At 34.5% G+C, this 23807-nt stretch overlaps 1 protein-coding gene and 1 long non-coding RNA gene across 6 annotated transcripts; both read right to left on the bottom strand.

Annotated features, from left to right (window-relative positions):
* Positions 1-3044: 3044 nt before the first annotated feature.
* On the bottom strand, positions 3045-12413 carry LOC129925224 (G patch domain-containing protein 11-like). The gene is made up of 7 exons (XM_056024414.1): positions 12193-12413; positions 11107-11182; positions 9825-10048; positions 8607-8860; positions 6603-6761; positions 5235-5316; positions 3045-4757 (listed from the first exon to the last, which is right to left on the bottom strand). Exons 2-7 carry the CDS (start codon positions 11163-11165, stop codon positions 4702-4704), a joined length of 834 nt encoding a protein of 277 aa, XP_055880389.1. The 5' UTR covers positions 11166-11182; positions 12193-12413; the 3' UTR covers positions 3045-4701.
* Positions 12414-15976: 3563 nt separating this feature from the next.
* Positions 15977-23781, bottom strand: LOC106054238 (uncharacterized). Of its 5 annotated transcripts, none has more exons than XR_008776873.1 (6): positions 23659-23781; positions 20118-20198; positions 19885-20037; positions 19504-19742; positions 19237-19413; positions 15977-16578 (listed from the first exon to the last, which is right to left on the bottom strand). It is a non-coding gene; the product is annotated as an uncharacterized LOC106054238 (long non-coding RNA). The 5 variants fall into 5 exon arrangements; XR_008776869.1 differs by having other exon boundaries at positions 23525-23765; XR_008776870.1 differs by having other exon boundaries at positions 23529-23765.
* Positions 23782-23807: the final 26 nt, after the last annotated feature.

Here is a 23807-nt window from a genome sequence, read left to right as displayed (position 1 = left end):
AGCAGCTGATCTGAGCAGTTAGAAGGATATCAAGAGAGAGGCCGGTCCTTTCTTTTATGTTACCCAGCCAGCTTTTCAGCATTAAGATCTAGTTTTGGTCTATTCGCTAGTGGAAAAAAAAACGCGAGCCTTTTATTTCAATTTGTAATTTTTCAGTAATTTGCTAAATGGTCGAAGTAGATCTACCATTTTGGAGGGAAGGGGGAAACATCAGAATAAAAAAAATAAAAGATAATTCCCTAAGAACACATTTTGGGGTGTAACTTGTTATTGTAGACACTTTATAAAATCATTCTTACACCCCTCCTCCCCCCAAAACGAAATAGCTGCAAGCAGTGCTTTTTTTGTGACGGTACGCACCGGTACGGCGTCGACGGCACCTTTTTGAACGTGGGGAAAAAAGTATTACTTTTCTTGTATTTTAACATTTATTATTAATTTATTAGTAGTTAAAAGTTAGGCAATCCATCACTGAGTACCGGCACCTAATCACTGAGTACCAGCACCTATTTTTTTTTTTACAAAAAAAAAAAGCACTGGCTGCAAGAATGTGTAATGTGTGTTGGCCTTTTCTGTGTACAAAGTTATAAAAACAAAATAAAATCTATGTAAGTAGTGACATTTAAAAAAAATTAGGGATGCTAGAATTCACACCTAAACGGAGGGGGGGGGGGGTTCAATGACAGGGTGTTAAAAAAGATTTTCGACCTAAAAATATATTTCAACAAAAGGCATAGGTCTATTAGAAACATGCATAAGGGGGGGGCGTTCTAATGTGGGCCCTTCCAGTGCTAAAAAGGGGGAGGGGTGTTGCCATTAGTTGCCGAAATAAACAATATATATAGTCTATTAACTATCTCAACGCAGCAAAGTACGTCTATCACAGGCCAAGAGTAGCCTATGTGTATGGCAGTATTAAAAATTATATAGGCTAGTGTTTTACTTATTCGTGTGAACCTCAAGGGGAGCATAGTGCCGCTGCAACACCTCTCCACCGAACTCGGTTCTGAGCAGCTTTCTTCATCGAGCCATGTTCCAGTCTCCTCAACTTCACTGATGACCTCCTCCAGGTTTGGTTGGACCTGTCCACTTTGCTATTTCCTTGCGGAATCCAGTGGAGTAGTTCGTTTTCGCAGGATGTGTCTTATCACAAACCGCTACTGCAGCGATTGGACCCCATGATGACCAGCTAACTATCGTAAAAAAAGCAAAGCTAAAAATCTATGGCCATATTGTGGGAAGCGTGATCGAGAGGCCAAGTGCGCTTGAACTTGGCTTGGCTACCTAGAAGGGGCCTCGATGGTTCGACACCGACTCGGGCAGAGTTGTGTTTACTGAGCGCCTAAAGGCAGCACGGAAAACCAACTCCTAGATAACCAACTCCCCCCCCCACACACACACAAATGAGATTTGACCAAAAGCGCTCTGAGCATGCTATAAGCATGAAAGTAGCGCTATATATAAGCTATAATAATAATATTACAAGGTCTTCGGGGCTGGCAAAGACCTTCCTTCAGGGAGTAGTACCAGGAAAAAGAAAAAGAGGCAGACAGAGAAAGTGATGGGAGGATAACATAAAATGGAATAACATAGCCCTAACCCTAATAACATAGAACGGACAGGCCTGCCATTGAAAGAGGTTCTAACTAAGGCAAAAGAAAGAGGATGCTTGAATGCTGCCCCAACGATCCAACAGGATAGGATAAAGTTCGTATCATGCACGCGCAAAACTGATTTCGCTCGATTCATAAGATAAAATTCATAACTAATTCACCCACAAATATATTTGTTAATATCGTGATCAATCTTAACTTTTCTTTTAGATTAGGCAAGTTTCAGCAGGCAACATTGACATTGTCTACATCGCTAAACATTTGGCAAGCAGAAATATCTATATTTGTAAATGAATCTATTACAGTGGTACTTGACATAGCGACCGCAAATGAAACTCTTCAAATGAAAAACCAAAAATCTTTCATTTAAATTTTATTTACCATCCAAGAGCCCCAGAATTCTAATAATGAATGATTAGGTAAAATTAGGCCTGGGAAAGAGTTATATTCACATGCATATGACAAATTAACATTTTCTTTCCTTGTAATTTGAAGTTGTCATGCGAGATACACAGTTTTTCGTCTTATCTTATATAATACAGACGTTACTTCAAAAAAGAAGATGATTACGTCCTACGCGTCATGCATTTACTGCAAGCATTTTTTTAAAAGCATTAGACGTCTATTTCAAGCATTTATTTTAGGATTTTTTAAAGCATTTATTTTAAGCATTTAGCGTCATGGTAGTTTGTACTTTTCGACACCTAATTTTGTCGTTTCTTCAGGTAAATGTTTTTATGAAGCCATTTCTTTGAAAAAAAAAAAACCTTAGAAATCTCTTTGCAGCCTAAACCAAAGATGCAGCCAAACTGCAGCGTTTCCTGATGTTTATTGTCTTAGCCATAGCTACATTTTATCCCAAGTAATAGACAAAAAAAAAAGCCTTATTTATGTGTTTTGCTAATTGTTTTATAATATTTTGTATTTGTGGATTATAGTTTATTATTTTATGTTTTACACCAATTTCACATTTTAGTCTTTAGTGCCTCTTTTTTTTGTGATTTTATTCAATGGTTAACTCATTTTGTTTGCTCCATTTTGGGTCTGTTTCAATTTCTTCTGTTTTCTTGTGAATCATTGAATAGTTACAGCCAAAATAAGAGATTCACAAAGATGTTTATATATATATATATTTTTTGGATGGATGGTACAGCGCTTGGCTTCTAAGCCGAAGGGTTCTGGGTTGGAAACTGGGATTTTTAGGGCGTCCATGAGTCCTCCCAACACGAATGGGTACCTGGCATTACTTGGGGAAAAGTTAGTAGTTGTGTTAGCCACATGACACCCTCATAAACTGTCAGCCATAGAACCTGATGAGCTCTACATCCTCTGCCCTATAGAATGCATGTTCTGAAAGGGAAACTTTTGTTTTTTACAGTAACAAAAAATAAATAAAAAGGAACCCAAAGGAATGAAAGATGAACTCACTACTAAAAGTTGTCATTGAATGTAATTCACAACCACAACATAATAGGACAGGAAGTCTCTTGTGTCACTTCAACTGGAAGTTTTATCAGCATTCTTTCAACAATCTCTTTTTTATGTTTCTCTACAACATTTTATGCAAGAACTTCATGACTCATTCAACATTAATTACCAAGACATTTATATACTTTTCACACTCTTAGATTAATGGTAAGACATAATATACTTCCAATAATTAGATTTTAACCATAAAGTTCTGTCCCCTTTCATTCATACACAGTTATTTAAAGATCAACATAACTATTAAAACTTGTTTAAAACCATTCACTCTTCAACTCTTGTATCTGTTAAAAAGTTTAAGCAATTATTTTAATGAAATAAAAAAAGAACAAGATGTAAACTTTCAAAGAATGTATACAAGTATAGAACAGTCAACTTTTATGGATGGCTTTCTACATTGCAGTATTGACACTTTCGTTTAAAATATTTGTAGGAAAAAAATTAATAAAAAAACTTAATTATATTTGGTTTTCCCTCCATATGCTAGGACAAATTTGTAAAAATACTCCTTCTTCCCTAGCGCTATTAGAGCATGGAATGGGTTGCCCGAGCTAGCCAGGAAAACCAGTGACTTGGCGGAGTTTAGGTCATTGGTTAATATGCATGACTAAACGCATAACGCTTAGGACGTAATCATCTTCTTTTTTGAAGTAACATCTGTATCATATACTATAAGATAAGATTTGCTTATTTATTCTGAATGGAACCTGAATTGTATTATTACACTGGGAGTTAACAATAAAAACTTCATTCTAGCGCAGAACATATTTTAAACTCTCATATGTACATACATACAGTATGCATAGTTAGTTTTAAAAGAAAATTGCACTTTCAGAAGATTGTATCTGTAACACACAAATTTTGATACAATTTATCACATTCATTAGACAACTGTTACGAACATACAAACAATTATTAGCACTGTAAGTTTTTTTTTTAATCTGAACTAATCAAGCAGACATATGGACAGACAAAAAGCAAACAAATCAATGGTTTCTTATTCGCTAACTGAGATGCTAAAAATACAAGATTGAAAACGAAACAACTAAATTAATACTTATGAATTAGTGATGATTGTTTGAATCCTTTATAAAAAGCTTAGATAAAAAAAAGAGTTATCTGCCCAGATTTAGTAGCTAACATGACTTCCCAAATAACAAATGGGACTAACTGTAGAACAAGTTAGGCCTAATATCAACAACAACATTTTTCATACAAAAATATAATGAAATTCATTTTACCAATTGAACATCAAAATATTCTTATGTATTCTTTTTTACTGATTTAATATTTGAGAAGAAACTTGCTGCTGGTGTCAGCTTTTTATTTTTTGTCTTGATTTGATATAGTCACGCTTTGCATATCCAACCTCTTAAGTCCAAGGGTAAGGTGAAGTTAAGTTCACCTTTTTCTGTAGCCAATAAGTGCATTGTGTGAGGAGCCAGCTGCGACTTTTGGGACAAATGTCAGGTACCATTGGCTAATGAACTCAGATATTTGTACTAATCCTGATCATGTCAAGATATGAACAAAGATTCTCTGGCTAGATAACCAACATCTCCAACACTGTCTGAAATGTTGAGTTCATGGCTTTGGTTTCACATTATTCATGAGCTTCACTCGTGTTGCCAGGACAGTTCGTGTCAAGGTCAACTTTATCTGGATTAAAAAAAAAAAGCTTTAAATTCGTATGTTGGTTATTGAATGGCATAAAAATGATCTGGTGAAGTTCTAGTCAGAATAAGAGTGACATTTTCTTACCATTGAACAAGTTAGAATTCTAACTGATAATGTTTTCAGTAATAACCATTGTGAAACAACATGAACAGAATTAAACTGAGACCAATTGTTATAGCAAGCCTGAACACTGAGCTGCAACATCACACCCTGTGGGCAGTTTAGACCAACAGCTCGTTGCCACGTCACAGGTCTGTACAATGTTAAACCTAAACCATAAACAATCTGTTCCCATCCCTATTTCTGCCTGGTCATGTGACATGCACTATCATCAGAATAGTCCATGGTTCAAATCCTGAATTGCCATTATATCTTTGTTGTAGACCTATTGTGATACTTTAGACCTACAACCATATTTCACTTATGGACCTAAAAATCATATTTTAACTAAAGACATACCATTGTATTTGACTCCACACCATTGGCAGTAAAAATATGTGTTGCGTAGATAGCGGGTTAGTATGTCCAATCTTTCAAATTCCTGTTGGATTGTAACAATAATATATCTATTTAAAAAAATATATTAACATTAATTAGAGGATTTGTTTCCTGACTGACTTTAATATATTTACATTTCTAGCAAAAACATGTACTCATGCAAAACAAAATAAGGAAAAAGTGCTGCCCAACAACGAAATAAAATGAAATTTCCTGGCAGAATAGCGCAGACTTATTTAAGATATGTATAATTAGTGCTGAATTGAAGTAAGTGAAGGTACTGGGCAGGGCTTTTGTTCAAGCTTAATATAAATAGATCTTAAAGTATGTGGTATTTTTAAAGAAAGAAATAGACTGCTTGAAAATTTAATCTGATTCTCCATATCAACCAATGTTTAAAATGCATATTTTGATTTTTTTAAAATTTTGTTTGAAATGTGATTTAAGGGTTAGGTCTATAGGCCTAATGATATGTGTTACACATTGGTGTTAAAATATAAAATATATATGTTAAAATATAGTCAGAAATCTTGATTATCTTCTGCATCTCACTGAGATCAAACCAGTGTGTCTCATTCTTCAATATTGGCAGACTTAGGTGTATCAGGATTAGTCAAGCTGGCAATCACATTTCTTATCTAAGTGAAAATCTTGCAGCTACATATCATGATGATAAAAATGTAGGTATGTTTGTGGAGATGATAGCCCTTTCATTGGTTCCAACCAACAAATAATGATAAGGTAAAATTAAAAAATGGAGGCTCTAATTCTTCTGCGCTATTGGTTACAATACTAGTCATATCTTCCAATGTATTTCTGAGCGACCTGCTGTCGTTGAGGATGTGTTCTACTGTCTCATCTTCCATGTGACAGTGTTGACATCTGGGATTGTGGTCCTCTCGGATCCTAGCAAAGTAGGCTCCTATTGGACAGTGTCCCATGCGAAAACATTGGCTGATCCTTTCTGTCTAGCTGCCAACAATGGTACTTCCTGTTTGGGCATTTTAGAAACCTTCAGACTTCCTGTCCTGCTACAATGGTACCAGCTGTCATACCAGTTGGACTTGATCCATTCACAAATCCTAACTTTTGCACCCTCATATGTTTTCGGCTCCTCTGGTGGGTCCAAAATCATTCCTAGTTTTGCGAAACTGTCTACCTTCTCATTTCCTTAGATTCCACAATGCGAGTAAATCCATTGCATCACTATTCATACATATTAACCCCCTGATTTCATTGTAGAAATAGCTTAGAGATCAACCTTTTTGAAGGCTCTATATACACAATCTAACAGCCTAAGAGGTTTGATAAATGCTGCTTTTCACTTACAGAAAATTCCATGTACGCTGGACAGTCCACGACTTCATCCACATCACTGTCATCCTTTTCTTCCTGGAAGTCATTGGGTTGAAGGTCATCACCTTCATTCTCTTGCAATGGGAGACAACTGGCTGGCCAGAAGAACACTTCCCCTGGTTCTGTTAAGCCCTAAAAAATAAAAAAAAAACACTTTTACTGTGAACATCTTACACTAGGGATCCAAAACCAAAGGAAAAAACTCAATTTTGTTTTTAAATTGCACAAAATTTTTTAAAGTTTTAGTGGGTTTTTTCCCCTTTTTATTTCTCAAAGAATATTTATCATAACTTTTTAAATCTTTGAGCTATAGGCATACATTTGGCATCCAGGGTCATGAGTTCTAGGGTAATAAATACAAAAACAAGCTACGTAAACGTTTTGAACAATCAGTTTAGGGTCTCTACTTCTTCATCTTTTTCTTCCCTAATCAGACCATGCAGTCTATAGGGCAGATGATGCTAAGGTCATCTGTTTCTTAGGCCAGTGGTTGACAATCAGGGTGTTATGTGGCCAGCACAATACCTAACTATCTTTACTTTCCCCCCAACTAAAGTCTGGTTACCATTAGAGTTGGGTGGACTCGGGGAAGCTGTAAAAATCCAGAAGTTCAAAATTCTAGTCTTCAACGAGATTTGAACCCATGGCCCCAGGTTTGGAAGCCTAGTGCTTCACCACTCAGACACCGCTATGGTTAAATAATTATGTTTCAACAATTAGAAATAAAAATTTTCTGAAAAATGTATCAGAAATCTTTTTATTAACCCAATGAATAGTCTAAAAGAAAGAGAAAATAGAATATATAAACATGAAATAAAATCAGAACAATTTAAACAATGTTAGCAAAACTCCTAGACAAATCCATCATCATCATTGAATGATAACATAACCTGAGGTTAACATTGATGTACCAATCATTGCAATATCTGGGCAATACATGAGAAACAAGCAGAATAAAAAAAACACTTTTTGCTTTGTAAAAATAAGAAAATCTTTGGTATTCTTGTGTACAAGAAATGCCATGGTTTATCGTTGTGCACTAAGTAACTCCAAATAAAAATTGAGCATTCAACCCCTTAGTATGTTGGTAGGAATATGCCGTAATGTCAACTTAGAGTAACAATATCGTGATGAAAACCTGAGCAAGCTAATAATAGGGAGAATCGGCTAATGACATCAAAATATATCTTTCTTTACAGCCACAGAATACCCGACTTTATTTTCTTTAATTATAGAAAATAATGTTTTTATTGCCTTTATTTGATCAGTAAAGAAACAAAATTTAAAGACCTCACCTAATTTAATATAATAATAATAATAATAAGGAAATTGGTCTTACAATTTGTGCATTACACCAAACAAAACATTCTAACTATAGAAAAACAAAATGTACATTCACACCAGACTCACTCATAATTTATATGTGAAAAGTTTATATCAGATTGTTTCTATTTAATGATTTGATTGCCAGGGGAACAAAAGAGTTTTTGTGTCTGTTTGTCTTTGCTATTAGTGTCTTTTATCTCTTTTGTGATAGTAAAATCACAAAATCCTGACCCAAAGGGTACATTTTTATTTCTAGAATCTTTTTAACTTTTTTTATGGATGTTTGTCTCAAACAGCAGCCCAAATGGGGCTTGTTTTTTGACAATGACTTTACCAGCAGAATTTAGGATTCTCTGGAGTTTATTTTTATTTTTAGTGCTCAGATTGCCATATCAGGCAGTGATATTACAATTTAAAATATTGCCTATGTGAGCGTGACAAAACATAGCCAAGGCCTTTTCGCTAACATATGCAAAGGTAAGGTAATACCTCACCTAATTTTATAATATGCAAAGGTAAGGTAAGACCTTGACTAATTTAATAATATGCAAAAGTAAGGTAAGACCTCACCTAATTTTATAAGTATGAAAACATAAGGTACGACTACAAGGTAAAATTATATCAGTAAGCAAACATAAGGTAAGACCTCACCTGTTCCTGATCTAATTGTATACAAACATTCTGTGCCATTCTCAAATCCCTATCCACACTCTGAGTGGAAAACTTTTCTCTCATTCGATCCAAAAAATTGTTCCTTTGCTTCTCATCAGTCTTCAAACGTTTGACAGCCATCATTGACCTCATTGTATTCATTTCAATGGCTTTACGTTTCATTTCTGTATCTTTCCCTAAACCAAGACGGTTGTTCTTCACTTCGATAGGTACAGGTTCAATTCTACCTGTTCCTGAACATTTAAAAAATATATAAGAAAATAATATTTTTTTTGGATTTGGGGGGTCTTACAAATGTTTTTTGTAACTGCAGATAACTAGTAAAATTAATTCAATGTTTGATTTTAATGTTTCAGAATGAAGTCCAATACAAATATAAAAATCTAAAGCTTTTCTTTTAGCTATGACATTAGTATGGGGCACGGTGGCTGAGTGGTTAAGCGCTCGGCTTCCAAACCTAGGTTCCTGGGTTCAAATCTTGGTGAAGACTGGGATTTTGAAATCCAGGATTTTTAGGGGGCCCCTGAGTTCACCCAACTCTGATGGGTAGCTGACTTTAGTTAAGGAAAGTAAAGGCGGTTAGTCGTTGTGCTGGTCACATGACACCCTGCTTGTTAACCTTTAGATCGCAAGGTCTGAAAGGGATACTTTACTTGTTTACTCTAATTGACTATGTTATTAAATCAACATTTGTTTAAGAAAACATAACTTCAAATTTAAATGGAAATAAATAAGAAAAATGTGTCTGTAAACATAGTGGAAGTGCATTAATTGACTCCTTGTGTACATTTAGATAATAAAATATCAGGTCTGAACATGAATATACTGACAAGCTAAGACATTTGCATTGCTACTGTAGCTAAGCAAAACAAATAACATATGTCTTTGCTGATGCAGTATTACTTTTGAGACTAAAAGAAAATCTGCTGTTGAGGTGAAAAGAAAATCCAAATTGATCACCAACGGACAATGGTTATGCCTAAGCTGGGGATGGCAAAATATGCAGGTCATAGCTGGGGCTGCATAGCCACGGGAAATACTGCATTCTTCATTAATCTTTGGGCTTAAAGACAAGCCTTATTATTACTTTCAGTTCTAAATTTTTTCATGAGCCCAATTGGTTCTTCTAAAACTTTCTCTAATAATAAATCAATTCAACTGATAGTCTCAGTAAAAGAAAAAAAGAAAAAATCCAACCTAGTTTCCCAATACCCTGTCCTGGTTTGTATCCCATCTTTTGGAGCAGGGCAAATCCTTTACTCTCGGTGGGAATGCTAGAGCTCAGGCCAGCCTCGCGTTGAATTATTTCAAGTTTCTGTTTGGAGACAGTCTTGTTTTGTTTCTGAGATTCCTTCTGTTTCTTTTCTTTTTCATATCTGTCATGGAGTCTTTTTGGAACTAACCCAGGCCTTGTATCAGCACTAAACAAAATACAAAAGCTACATTTATTCATTTCTTTACTTTCAACATAAAGTAACTTTCTACTTATCAATGATCTTATAATTAATTTTGTTACCCTTACAGAGGTAGGAGCCATAATATATATATATGTAAATGAATGGACATCAAATAACATCAAAATGTGATGGAACATTCTTCAGGTTTAACATAGATCTAAATTCAAACCAGTAAATTAGTAATTCCAAAACTAAGGCCTGCAGGCCGCGGATCATATCTGGCTAGTATATATAATGTAATATTCAATTTATATACATACATACATAATGGAGCTATTATTTTAGAAAGTTGTTTTGTTTGTTTTTCATGTTTGGGATGTTCCTTCAGAATTGTAAATATTTTTTACATCCTAACTTAAACGGTGGGCTGGGTTCAAACCTGGAACCATCGTAATATACAATTGAAAATAAATTTCTTAAACCTGAATATAAGAAATATAAGTTTTTATCAAAACTCTTTTTAAACTTAGTTATTTCAGTGATTCCCAAACCTTTTCCTTAACGGAACACTTTGGAGCACATTCTGAGTATTTAGTGGAAGACTTTGCTTTTTTTTTTTAGAGATTATTTGCATCATGGCCTACAAGTTAATTATGCCAGTATTTCATGGAACATGTATTCAGGCCCTGCTGAACCCTAGGGTGCCGCGGAACACAGTTGGGAAACACTGAGTTATTTCATTGTGTTTTTAGATTCTTGGACAAGTCTAAAGTGAAGTTATATATATTGTTATCACAAAAAGTTGTTCTGTCCCAAGTTCATGGGGATTGTTCTTGTTTTCATTTAACCTGAGTTCATGAATAACAGTGAAATAGATTTGGATGCTTATATTTTCATTATAATATTATAGTATTTTATGTAAAGTTCCTTAAAGAGGTTTAGATGTAAAACCCTTAAGAATGCAGTCCGATGCAATTTGAGTGCATGCGTGCATGTTTTTCTGTGTGTGACATGTAAATAAAAACAAAAAATAAACCAAAAAAAAAAAAAATATGGAAGAAATATAAATAATTAGTCCTCACCATTTTTGAAGAAATGCATCTGACATGTAATCTTCTTCATCGCTAGAATCAGCTGACATTTTTCCATTGACTTAACCTTAACATCAAAAATAAAAATGTACTTTTTTTTCTTAATGTTTATCAAAACAAAAATGATTGTGGTGTTAAGCTAGTGACTAGTGATTGTGCTCAGATGTGTGCAACATTGTACTGGGTCAAGTATTGTGGCGTCTCTGACTCTGCTAGAAAAGATCAATAGACTGAGTATTGATCTAGATTTGTGTAGATCTAGATAGTAGATATTATTAATATTAGATCTAGAATTATTCATGAAGAATGCATATCAGTTCAGTGAATGAATCATCCATTATTGCATATAATATAATGTATAATATATATATATTATATTGTTATAACCCTATTCGCGAAGCAAAAGGGTTAACTGTGTGTGATTAGCTGACATATGTGACACAGGCCAGTAATACAGTTTAGCATGCTATATTGAAAGGGAAGGGACAGTACTGGTATGATTTTGCATGTGAATAGCGCCTGTGTTATGGTCATCTGATCATAGGCCTGTCTTTGAGACCGGGACTGTTAGTCAGCCATGAAGATGGTCCTGGTGCAGTCCTCCAGTGAAACGTATGAGTCCAGGAAGAGACAGTAGAGTTTATGAGTTTAGTACGGTGATGTACAGTCTAACATTGTAGTAGTTGATTGTGTTATATTGGCTGTTTTAATTGACCATTATTAAAGTACCAGATTATTTGGAGCCTTGTTGTCAAGTTCTTGATGTGTTGTGTGTGTTTAAGTTTAGCAGTGTTTACAGATGGCCTGATTAGGAGAGAGAATCGTAACAATATTACATATATTTAATATTATTCTATGTTTATATATAATTATAGATCTATATTATTTATATACTGTGAAGTAGTGTGAAGAGGTCTAAATTTAAAGATTCATTTAAGTCTTCACAGGTAGCCTACAAAACAAAGTGACTGCATTATATTAGATCTAAATATATTTAATAGATCTAGATCTAGTCATTATCTATTCTATTCTAAGAAGGATGAATATGAAACTCTTAGTTACACTTAGTAGTCTTACTCGATTAGAAATTTATTATAGACTTTATTAGACTTAGAGTCAATTCATTGATAGATTAGATTTGATTAGATCTAATCATAAAATGATAATCATAATGATTATATATACATATAGCTCTAGACTAGTTAGATATACTTTAAATAAATTTATTCAATATTAAAAGTAATTTTTTTTTCTGTATATCTAAATTATCTATATAGATCATCTAGACTACTCTATTTTAGTATTTATTTATTTATTAATACTCTAGAATCTCGATAAAGAAACGGTTAGAGTTACCTTCCTTCGTACGATTTTATCAAATAATATTGATATTATTTCGCATTTTTTGTCATATTGTCAGAAATAAAATCTTAATAACGATGCCCGCGGTACTGTACAAAACTTTGTAAAATGTTAGATCTTTATTAGAAATTCCAGATAAAGCCTACGTTAAATTAAAAGCCTATACTTTTAAATATAGTTGGTGACAAGTTGGTCCAAATGATTCATAAGATCTTTTTTTTTTTAACAACAGATTCTGAGCATGCAAGGCTTGACAAGCGATTGGACTATATATTAATGTATAGTCTACGAATGTTCTTTAAGACAGAGCTTTACATCCCACAGATTATGTCTCTCTTTCCCTCTAAACTTCGGTTTGTTGAATGTTGCAGGCCAATTCAGTAGGTACATGTTCAAAATGTGCTTAGATTAGTTTGACAGAGTGGCGTCAGCTCCCTCCCCCCCCCCATCCCGAAATAAAATTTCCGTCGACCACTAAAACAATACAGTTTCTTGTGAGTAGCACATCCCCATTAGGCAGCATCTAATAGAACCATTCTGTAGACCAGTGATGCCAAAATACGACACGCGGGCCAGATCCGGCACATGGAGTAGAACATTCCCCTTCCTTCCTTTCAAAATAAAAATGTTCATAAATGTATCTTACCTACGTTAGGGCACTTTGATGGATTGGTACCATGACCTTTGTACGTTTATGAAATGGGAGAGTTAAAGAATCTACAAATGGAATTTAGAATCTACCAGGAAAAGGTCATTATTTTTTTTTTGAACATGATAATAAGCCAACATATTTGATTTGTAAAGAAAAAGTGGCTGTTGTTTTGTTTTTTTTAACTACATATAAACGGCATTATAAAACAAATATTACGGCATTCTTGGGTTGAGCTGCGAATACAAGATCTTTAAAATAAATGCAGAAATTGGAGTATCGATGACACGTCGATGAGAATATTTAGCAAAAAGAGACAAGAAAATGAGTCGTTGGTTAGCTAGCTATAAACTTGATAACATTTTAAATAGAGAAATGAAGCCATTTTCTGAAGCGTTAATTAATGTAAGTAGTAAGATCCACAGGTTTCTAATACAATTGTTTTAGGTCAATTTCATTTCGTTTTTGTACCTTTTCAGTCATGTGGCTCGCGACACGAGTTTTGGAAATTAGATTGGCCCGCAGGTTGAATTAGGTTGGGCATCACTGCTGTAGACCATTAGGCCTATCTAATCTTACATAATACAGACGTTACTTCAAAAAGAAGATGATTACGTCCTACGCGTCTTGCATTTAGTCATGCATGTTAATTCTGCCAAGTCAGTGGTTTTCCTGGTTAGCTCGGGTAACCCATTGCATGCTCAAATAGCACTAGGGAAGAAGGAGCATTTGTACAAATTTGTCCTAGCATATGGAACGAGGAATGTACCTTTATCTTTCTGTCTTTTAAAGTATTTTATTACATTATGGTTCAGTGTTTATGTATAATTGCTATCAAAACTATTGAGTCTTCTATCCTGAAGGCTTTCTAAATTTAGTGATTTTACTAAAGGTGTTACTCAAGTCAAATGCTAATATTGGTTTGTTATGAATCTCACTGCTCTATTTTGTGTCTGTTCCAGTTTCTTAATGTTTTCTTGAGTTGAGGGAGCATATTATAAGTCAAGATTGAAGCATCCCTTAAAACTATTCAAGTCTACATGAATGGACTGACGCATTGTACACTTCTTTCGTCTTGAGCAGCTTCTATAGTCAAAGCCTGAAATAAATGCTTTCCATTCCATGACCTCAATATCGTTAGAAATCATTTTTTCCCCTTACATACTTTAGAATTTATGGATTTCGGGAACTAGACTGTCGTGATTTGATAAATGTTGACTACCGGTAGGTCTTCTCTTAATGGTGCTATACCAACATTTCGATAGTGTCGGTGAAAACAGTCCTTTAAATCAAAGCAATGTTAAATCCATGCCTCTGGTACAGCTAAAAGTTTAACGTTTTGCAGTGATATAAAGCAGGGACCGACTGGTTAGATGGGCATTTGGGCAAATGCCCAGTGGGTGTCGTGGGGGCGCCGTTGAATGGTCACTTTGTATCACAGGACCAGAAAAGATTTCATATTTTCCTCTAATAGGGGCACACAGACTACAGTGATTGACCCTCGCCTATATGTTATATGTTTTTGTCATAGCAGCTTTTCGAAATGATTTTTTTAAAAAAAATATTGCTTTATATAACACACCTCTCATGCTTTTAGCATGCTCTGTGCGTTTGGTCCAATCTCTTTTGTGGACCAGTTGGAGAGCGGGGGATCTGGGAGGTTTCCATGCTGCCTTTGACGCTCAGCAAGCACAATTCTGCTCGAGTAGAGTTTTAAACTTGGACCCCCCCCCCCCCTAAAAGCCAAGCGGTTTATGTGTCTCAACCACACATATCTTTTAACAGAATAAAATAAGTGGATGACACGTGTCAAACTTGGATTTTGAATTTCTGGATTTTTTAGGACGCACCTGAATCTAACCTACTCTAATGGAACATCAAATACCTAAGGGAAGTTGGTCGTTGTGCTGGCCACATGACGCCCTCTTTTACCTTTGGCCCAAAGAAAAGGTTGACCTTTACATCATCTTCCTCATAGGTCTGGAAGGGGTACTAATGAAAAAAAAAATGTGAAGCTTTATTTAACATTATATATAAAGAAAAAAAATAGGGTTGATGCCAGGTACCCATTTAAAGTTGGGTGGACTCAGAGACACCTTAAAAGTCCAGAAATAATAGAAATCCCAGTCTCTACAGAAATTCCAACCCAGGATCTTTCAGTTTGGAAGCCAAACACTTTAACCCCTCAGCTATCACACTCCATTTTTTAAAAAATTGTTTGTATGAATTTGAGTTCAACATGATTGTTTCAAATAAATTGGGCTCAAACTAAACTTTTCATAAAAAATGCAGAGACCAATCGATTCTGAATAGCAGAGTTAAACTTATAATTAAAACACTGAAGGATACACACTGCAGCATGTCTCAATCATACAATAATATAAACAATGAAAGTAAATGTGAAGAGTGACTAAATAATCCTAGTCATGTTATATTTAATCTCTCTCACAACCTGGCAATGCTTATCAGGCACTACGCCTAGATTCTCGCCAAGGTTCTACGGGAGGACTGATCCTTCCAGCCTTGCCACCAATTGGAGTTCATCTCAGGCAATGCTTATCCAAGAACATTGGCTGACTGGGGGAAAAAGATTGAAGAAGTACATAAAAAAAAAGGCATGCAATGAAATAGAAATGTACCAGAGTTTAAAATAAAGACTATTAAATCTAAAATAAAACTGCACCATTGATCAGATCTCAAGGTGGTTGTGCAAAATACATGTATTCTTTCACAATAAATCTGTATTAATAAATTTACATACGTTAAATTGTTATATCAAATCTTATTCAAAGTTGGCAATGTCTCTCAAAGCTGAATAAATTTTATTTTTTTTAAAGAAAATTATTTAAAAAAAAAAAAAAAAAAAAAGCAAACAAAAAATAAAAAGAATGTGATTAATTGATTTTGGATTTTTGGAACACCTGCACAATTTAGGCCATGTTGTGACCACAATCCATCAGTGATTACTTCCCCTATATAGATAAACGTGCCAAGAGTTACACAAATGAGGCATCAAAAAATAGGTCCACTCACAACTCAAATGGAATAAATATTAGTCAACATTCACAAAAAGACAGACATCAATGATAAAATGAAATACTATTTTTACAGTAATGAAAAAATTAAAACTATACATTCAATTATCTATTAAACAGAAAATAAAGAGAATCACATGAAAATAAATTCACATGAAAGCCAATCTGGCACCACTGATTTTAGCAGCTACATTTAAAAAATGTGTTGACTGGGATTAAAAATAAAATAATTTTCTTTTTACTATTGGCAAACAAATTTGTTGTAAATTGGATACTTTAGAGTGAAACAAATCTGTCACAAATGTCGCTGACTCTATTCTGTTATGGTGTCCACTTTGTCAGTGCATTTCTTAAATAAAGTTTTAAACAGGAAAATACTCATCGGCACAATTTTTTCTTCTTTCTGATGAACAGCAGCTGAAAAAAAAAAGACGATTATCTTCATAAAAGTCAATTAAATGTTTCAATCACTGGAAATGACAGAGAGGCCACAGTAGAAACCTTGAAAAATTCCAGATAAAGATCTAAAATTCAAGGTTACCTATGAGAACGAAAATAAAAACATTTACCCATCAACATATTATTAATAACAAATAGTAACTTTAAAAAAAAAAAACAATTTAAATAACACATTCAAAATAAACCCTTACAGAACAAAGTTATTTGGTTTTGAAAACTTATCTAAACTATATTTAATATATATCTTTAGTCTATATCCTCATCTCCTCTCTGTCTCTTGACTTTCATGGTAGGGGTGCTGTGATAGTTCAACTAACTAAATCCCTCCACTTTTACCAGTAAGCAGCATGCTATCATGAGAGGCCGATCTTTTCTTTGACATTGTCCAGCAATGGATGACTTTTGACAACAATTCATGTCTTACAATGGAGGCGCAGTGGCTGAGCGGTAAAGCGCTTGGCTTCCGAACCGGGGGACTGGGGTTCGAATCCTGGTGCAGACTGGGATTTTTAATTTCGGGATCTTCGGGCGCCTCTGAGTCCACCCAGCTCTAATGGGTGCCTGACATTAGTTAGGGAAAAGTAAAGGCGGTTGGCCGTTGTGCTGGCCACATGACACCCTTGTTAACCGTAAGCCACAGAAACAGATGACCTTTACATCATCTGCCCTATAGACCACAAGGTCTGAAAGGGGAACTTTACTGTACATGTCTTACAATATGACTGAACGAATTCAGCTTTTGTCTCTTCACAGTATTGAAGAGTTACTCCTTTTTTGCCAGCTGCAGTGTTGACTTGTAAAGTACAAACTCTATTGTCTTCTTTTCCTGGTATCTGATGTCCACATTTTTTCTGTGGCATTTTCTCTCCAAGGCTTGGCTTGAATTCTTCATTCAGCCTGAGCATTTAGAGTCCAACTTCCACAACATACAAGAGTACAGAGACTACTAATGAAGAACATAGTTTTAATTTTACTTGGAGGCTGATGTTGACTTTTTTTTTTGTTGCGGTGCTGTGACAGTTTGCCTTACTAAATCCCTCCATTCTTGCCAGTCAGCAAGCTTATAGTTTTCATCTTACTTGGAAGCGGATGTTACTCTTCCAGAATTGCCAGTTTGCTCATGACAGTGGATGCTAAGCTTAAACAGGTTTTTAAAATGTCTTTTATTGATCCTCCAACTATTGTTATGTTTGAAATTTGGTTTTTAAAGGAGTCAACTGCTTCTATTTTTGGCCATTCAATTGTATGCAGCATCTCATACTATCTCCACCACAAACAATTCTTTTGCTTTTTTCAGCACTGATTTCCATGCCAACTGCTGTAGCTGCAGCTTCCAGTTTCGAAATAAGATCTTGTACCTTGTCTGCCTTTTCTCCAATGAGGTCTGTATATTATCTGCAAACCTCAGATTGGAAATAGAACTCCCATTTATGGTCAAACTAGGAGTAAATTCTTCAAGAGTTTCCACCATAAAATGCTCCAGGAATTTGTAAAAAGAGTTGGAGAGAGAATGCATCCTTGCCGCATTCCTATAGATGTCCTAAAACTTTTTCCTATTGGGTTGTTCAGACCTGAGCTATTTGCTTTTTGGTATAGGGCTTTGATAACATTGATAATATTTGTATCTATGTTGTATTCCCTCATCACTTGCCAAACCTGGTCAAAAGTTGTTTTTTTAAGTCTATGAAGTTGTGCATCAAATTCTTTTGGTGTTGAAACATTTTTAAAAAAATTTTCAGTCTTAAGCTAAATATTTGATCAACAGTGCTTTAACCTGCTCTCAAGCCTGCATGTTCTTCGGAGAGGACCTCCTCTGCTTTCTCTTGAGTCTGTAGAGAATTTTTCTTAGCATTACCTTGATCATTGTGTCATGTTTCCTTTCCTTGGCAGTGGAATAATTAATGATTACATCAATTCGCCATGTTTTTTCTGGTAGATTGTCCTAAAACACTTTTTTACATGTTAGCCACCGTTCTGATGGTATGTTATCAATTCCAGGCCACTTTCCACCCATAAATGTTTTTATTGCTTCTTCTACTTCTAAGTCAAGGAAAGGAGCCTCACCAGCGTCCCAACATGTTTTGTTGATGAGATTGTATCTAGAAGTTATACAGATCTTTGCAATATTCTGTCCACCTTCTGAACACATATCGCTTCTGTGGTAATAGTTCGCTGTTTCATTTGCTTTTTGGCTATTGCCAACTTCAAAGCTACTGTTGATTACAGTACACTGGTTACTGATACATTTTTGGATGAGTGAGTTTCAGGTAAAAACTTTGTTATAAAGGTGATTAAAAATTTGCTTAAAATATTATTTTATGATTGAATGTAGAGGTCTTAAAATATTTTGCCAATATCCTACTGGGAGAAGAATGAAACATCAGCTCGTTGATTAGAGTTAGTACTTAAGAATATCTTTTCATCTTATTTGTTAAAGTGTGAGTTTAGTTAAATTTCCTTTACAAATATGTTTTTTAAAGATAAACTAAAATAATAATTAGTATAATAATACTATTTGAAATATAGAAAAACTATTCCTTTAATATAAGTTCCGTTACTATATTAAACAATGAGGTATGGTCATAACTTTTTTCCAACTAACATACAAATACTGACCTGTAATTATGATGCAAAGTCCAGTATATTTGAGACCTTTTCTAATCTGCTCTCCATTTTCTTTCCACCTCCATTTCCGCCTCCAAATAAACTCAGGTTGGAGGACTGATGTCAAACATTTTCAATTTTTTTTGCAAGTTTTGAATCAATCCCACCAAAATGAGACAACCAAGCAGTCTGAAAGAAGCAATTTTTAGACCAGTAATAATATAACATTTTTACAGTGTAGTCAACTAGCATTTATAAATATGCGATCAAACAACCTACCAAACCATTTTTTAGCCAAGATTGAACTATTTTTCTTCGTGGTTGTCATTTTATTTTCTAAAGTTGAGAGTGGCAAATTGATTGCAAAATTTGATTTTGCTTGTGGAGATTGCAGTGTAGTAATCCCACATGCCAGGTATGAGATCATATCCTTTAAGTGCTGCATTGTTAGATTTAATTTAAGCCCTTGCTCAGAAAATGCTTGTTGCTTAACCTCCACCAGGGTTTTCAAGAATATACTGAAGTAGAAAAAATAGTTTTAAAATTTACAATTAAGTAATGTAAATATGTAATGTAATGTAAACCAACTCCTAGATACCCCTCCCCCCCACTGGTCAACTCAAATATCTCATTAAACAAATTTGTAAAAAAAAAACTAACCATTTTTCAATCTTTTGCAACACATTTCATATCAAGATTTGAGCAGGCCATAACTCTTTAAGAACTTTGAAGGCATAGAGACTGTGGCCGATTTCTGCAATGGTGTTTTTCAAGGCAGCTGAGTCTCTTCCTCAGGAGGTCCTTTTTTCCATTCTGGAGCAAAAAAAACACTATATGCATAAAATTATTTAATTTCTTTTAATTAATAGCATACAATTTGTACAAATACTTACACACAGTCCCTAAGGGTATAACAGAGATATCATTCAAATCAAATGCCATAATTGAGGCTCTCTTTGCACCTTCAAAGTTTTCTGTAAAATTCATAAAATGAAAATTAAATGTATAGAAAATATATTTATAATAATTCAAAACCATGGATCTACTATTACGCTTGTCTACTGTGGGAAATCCTTCTAAGTGGTAAAAATGGAAGGGATTATGGGGGATGCACTGCATGAGTGGGAAGCGTGGTCGAGAGGCCAAGTGCGCTTGAACTTGGCTTGGCTTGGCTACCTAGAAGGGGGCTCGAGGTTCGACACCCGACTCGGGCAGAGTTGTGTTTACTGAGCGCCTAAAGGCAGCATGGAAAACCAACTCCTAGATACCCCTCCCCCCCACTGGTCCACAAATGAGATTGGACCAAAAGCGCTCTGAGCATGCTATAAGCATGAAAGTAGCGCTATATAAAAGCAATAATAATAATAATAATGAGTTCCAATTCACTAATGGACTTTTTGGAAGGTACCGGTAACAGTCAAGAAACAGGTAAGAATCTACTTCTTCCGTTTCAGTGAAAATTGCTTAAGTTTACATTCCACTATCTAAATAAAAGTAACTCTTAATGATCATAAGATAAGTTTTATTGGTCCAATCAAATGGAAATTCAGTTTGACTACAATTGAACACCTCAGCGTAACTATTGTACAATAACAATATAGATGCAAATATGAACAACATTCACGCACAAAACACATACACAATCACAACCAGCGCTTTATGAATTAGACTTCTATGTACTTCTCAATGACGACAAATGACATTGTATCACTCTAGACCGAAAGTGGGATAAAGGAGTTTTAAAATCTGTTTTATTCCTAATGGAAATGGAGATGACCACTTCGTTCAGATCTGATGTAACAGTGGTTTAATGGGTGCAAGTGGTCTTTAAGAATCGTGAGTGTTTTGGAAAGACATTGTTCATGAAAAAGCTCAAGAGAAGGTAGTTGTGTTCGAGTGGTATACGATGCTTTTTTTAATTAGTCTATTTAGTCTATGTCTTTGTGCCAGTGAAATATTACCATACCAGCAGGTGATGGCAAGGTTAATTAGACTGCTGATGGTTGCTGTATAGAAAAGTTTAATTATTATATTGTCGATTTTAAATTTTCTTAGCTTTCTAAGATTGAAGAGTCGTTGGTGAATTTTGGTGTAAAGGTTTTGACAGTGTTCACTCCTTTTCAGTTTGTTGTTGATGGTTGTACTTAGGTATTTATATTCTTGCACTTGCTCTACGGTTTCGTTGTTTATCTGAATTTCTTTAAGATGGCCTTTATGTTTCCTAAAATCTATTATAATTTCTTTAGTTAAATGAATATTTATAATTAGCATACATATTTACTACTCCAGACCTAATATATTCTGACAATAATCTCAATGTTCTACATACATCTTGAATAGTACCTTGATTTTACTATTACACGCATAACCCATGAAAAATTTAGCTTAAACAAATAAGTTCTGATACTTATGTATAGTATATGTGCAATTTATTTTTACATCATCTAGAATATAATGGACTTTGAGTCTATGATCATTAAGAGTTATATAAATTTTGGCTGCCCAATTTATGTGCATTAAATCTCTCATGGTTGCATTTAGTTGGTTGATTTTTTCTAGCCAGAACATTTTAAGCAAGGTGTTCAGTCATGTGTGGCTGAGTGGAAAAAACTGCTTGGCTACCTATCAAGGGGGCTCGAGTTTGAATCCTGGCTTGAGCAGAGTTTGCTGCAGGGAAACCTTGTCCTAGAAACCCCCTGCCCCAATGGTCCAAAAAAGAGATTGAAACATAAAGCACTGAGCATGCTATAAGCATAAGTCTGAAAGTTGTGTTATACAAAAACAATTTTAAAAAAACCCACTAAAATTATTAAATATAGTAGGCCTTCAATTTTTCTCCAAATAAATTTGAGACCAAACATTTGTGCTATGGCGATTACATCTTTGCTACCTTTCAGTTTGACATACCCAATCAATGCAAAGACATTTTCTGCTATGACAAGCGTTATTACAAAAACATGATCTGGTGGCCTAATTCATTTGGTATATAAACATATATATCAGGGGCACGGTGGCTGAGTGATTAAGGGCTTGGCTTCCAAACCTGGGGTCCTGGGTTCAAATTTTGGTGAAGACTGGGATTTTGAATTTCTGGATTTTCAGGACACCCCTGAGTCCACACAACTCTAATGGGTATCTGACTTTAGTTGTGGAAAGTAAAGGCGGTTGGTCGTTGTGCTGGCCACATGACAACCTGCTCGCTAGCCATTGGCCAAAGAAACATGACCTTAACATATTCTGCCCTATAGATCGCATGGTCTGAAACTTTACTTTTTTTTTTAAACATATATATATATATATATCACAGGCTTTAATTTTTGTCTGTTACAGTTTCTTTTAATAACAATAATATCTTTATTATCCTTAAGGAAATTTGTCTTACAATTTGTGCATTACACATTCACAAAAGACTCACTCATTATTTACATGTGAAAAGTTTATTTAATGATTTGATTGCCAGGGGGACAAAAGCAAAAGTTGAATTTTATTTAATGATCTGGTTGCAAGGGACAAAAGAGTTTTTGTGTCTGTCTTTGCTATTGGTGTCTTGTATCTCTTTTAGTTTTCGAGTTCAATCTACCGCTAAAAGACGCCTGCATAGCCAAAAGAGGACAAAGCCTTACAAATACATGGAAAGACCAAAAAAAAATTAAAACTTTAAAAAAATTAATTAAATCATAGGCTGTAAAACTAAAATGCTAACTAAATGTCATATTTCTCAGGTGAAGAACTTATACTTTGTACACAGTACAGATTGAAATGATTGAACTTTGTGAGATATATACTTCACAGAGTTGATGGAAATTCTACTCCTCGCTTAAATTTGGCCATCAGCCTCAGCGCCACAAGTCACACTTTGATCAGTGAAAACCCTTTAATTTTGACTTTATTCTAACTTCTTAAACGTGTTGTGTTAATAATGAAAACTAGATCTATATCTAGATAGATTCTATGTAGATTAGGTCTAGTTTCTAGAGACGTAGAATGGAATAGAATAGATATAGTCTAGATTTCTCTAGCTAGATCTAAATCTATTAGATGAGATCTATATAGACTCTAGACGATCTATTTACTATTTCACTAGATTATAATACTTAATTATTAATAGGGCAGGGTGTCTATTCTGAATCGACTAGTCTAGAATCTAGATCTAGTTTGATCTTAAGTCTTAATCAATAGTATTTAGATTTATAACTACTAAAATAGAATCTACTATCTATAGTGACTTAGATAGATCATAGTCCATATTCTAAGACTACAATGGTGCATTTGCACTGGCTTCACTAGTGTGAACACATACCTACACAATGTATTATTTTTATGAATCAATAATCCTCGCAAAGTTTACTATTTAACGAAACAATTTTGAACACAAATACTTTTATTTAGATCTAATCTAGATCTACAGTAGCGTAAAGCTATACAATGATTTACAATATTATACTATAATCAACGTCCCTCATTTGAAAAGAAACATCTTCATTTAATTTTTTAAATGTAGATTTATAGACAAGTTCTGTCATCTAGATTCAGATAGCTCTAGATGTAGATCCAGAAGTTAACATTTTTGTTTTGCAGCTCTT

The sequence above is a fragment of the Biomphalaria glabrata genome, chromosome 3, assembly GCF_947242115.1.
Source record: "Biomphalaria glabrata chromosome 3, xgBioGlab47.1, whole genome shotgun sequence".
NCBI lineage: Eukaryota > Metazoa > Mollusca > Gastropoda > Planorbidae > Biomphalaria > Biomphalaria glabrata.
This window is presented reverse-complemented; position numbering and strand designations above follow the sequence as displayed.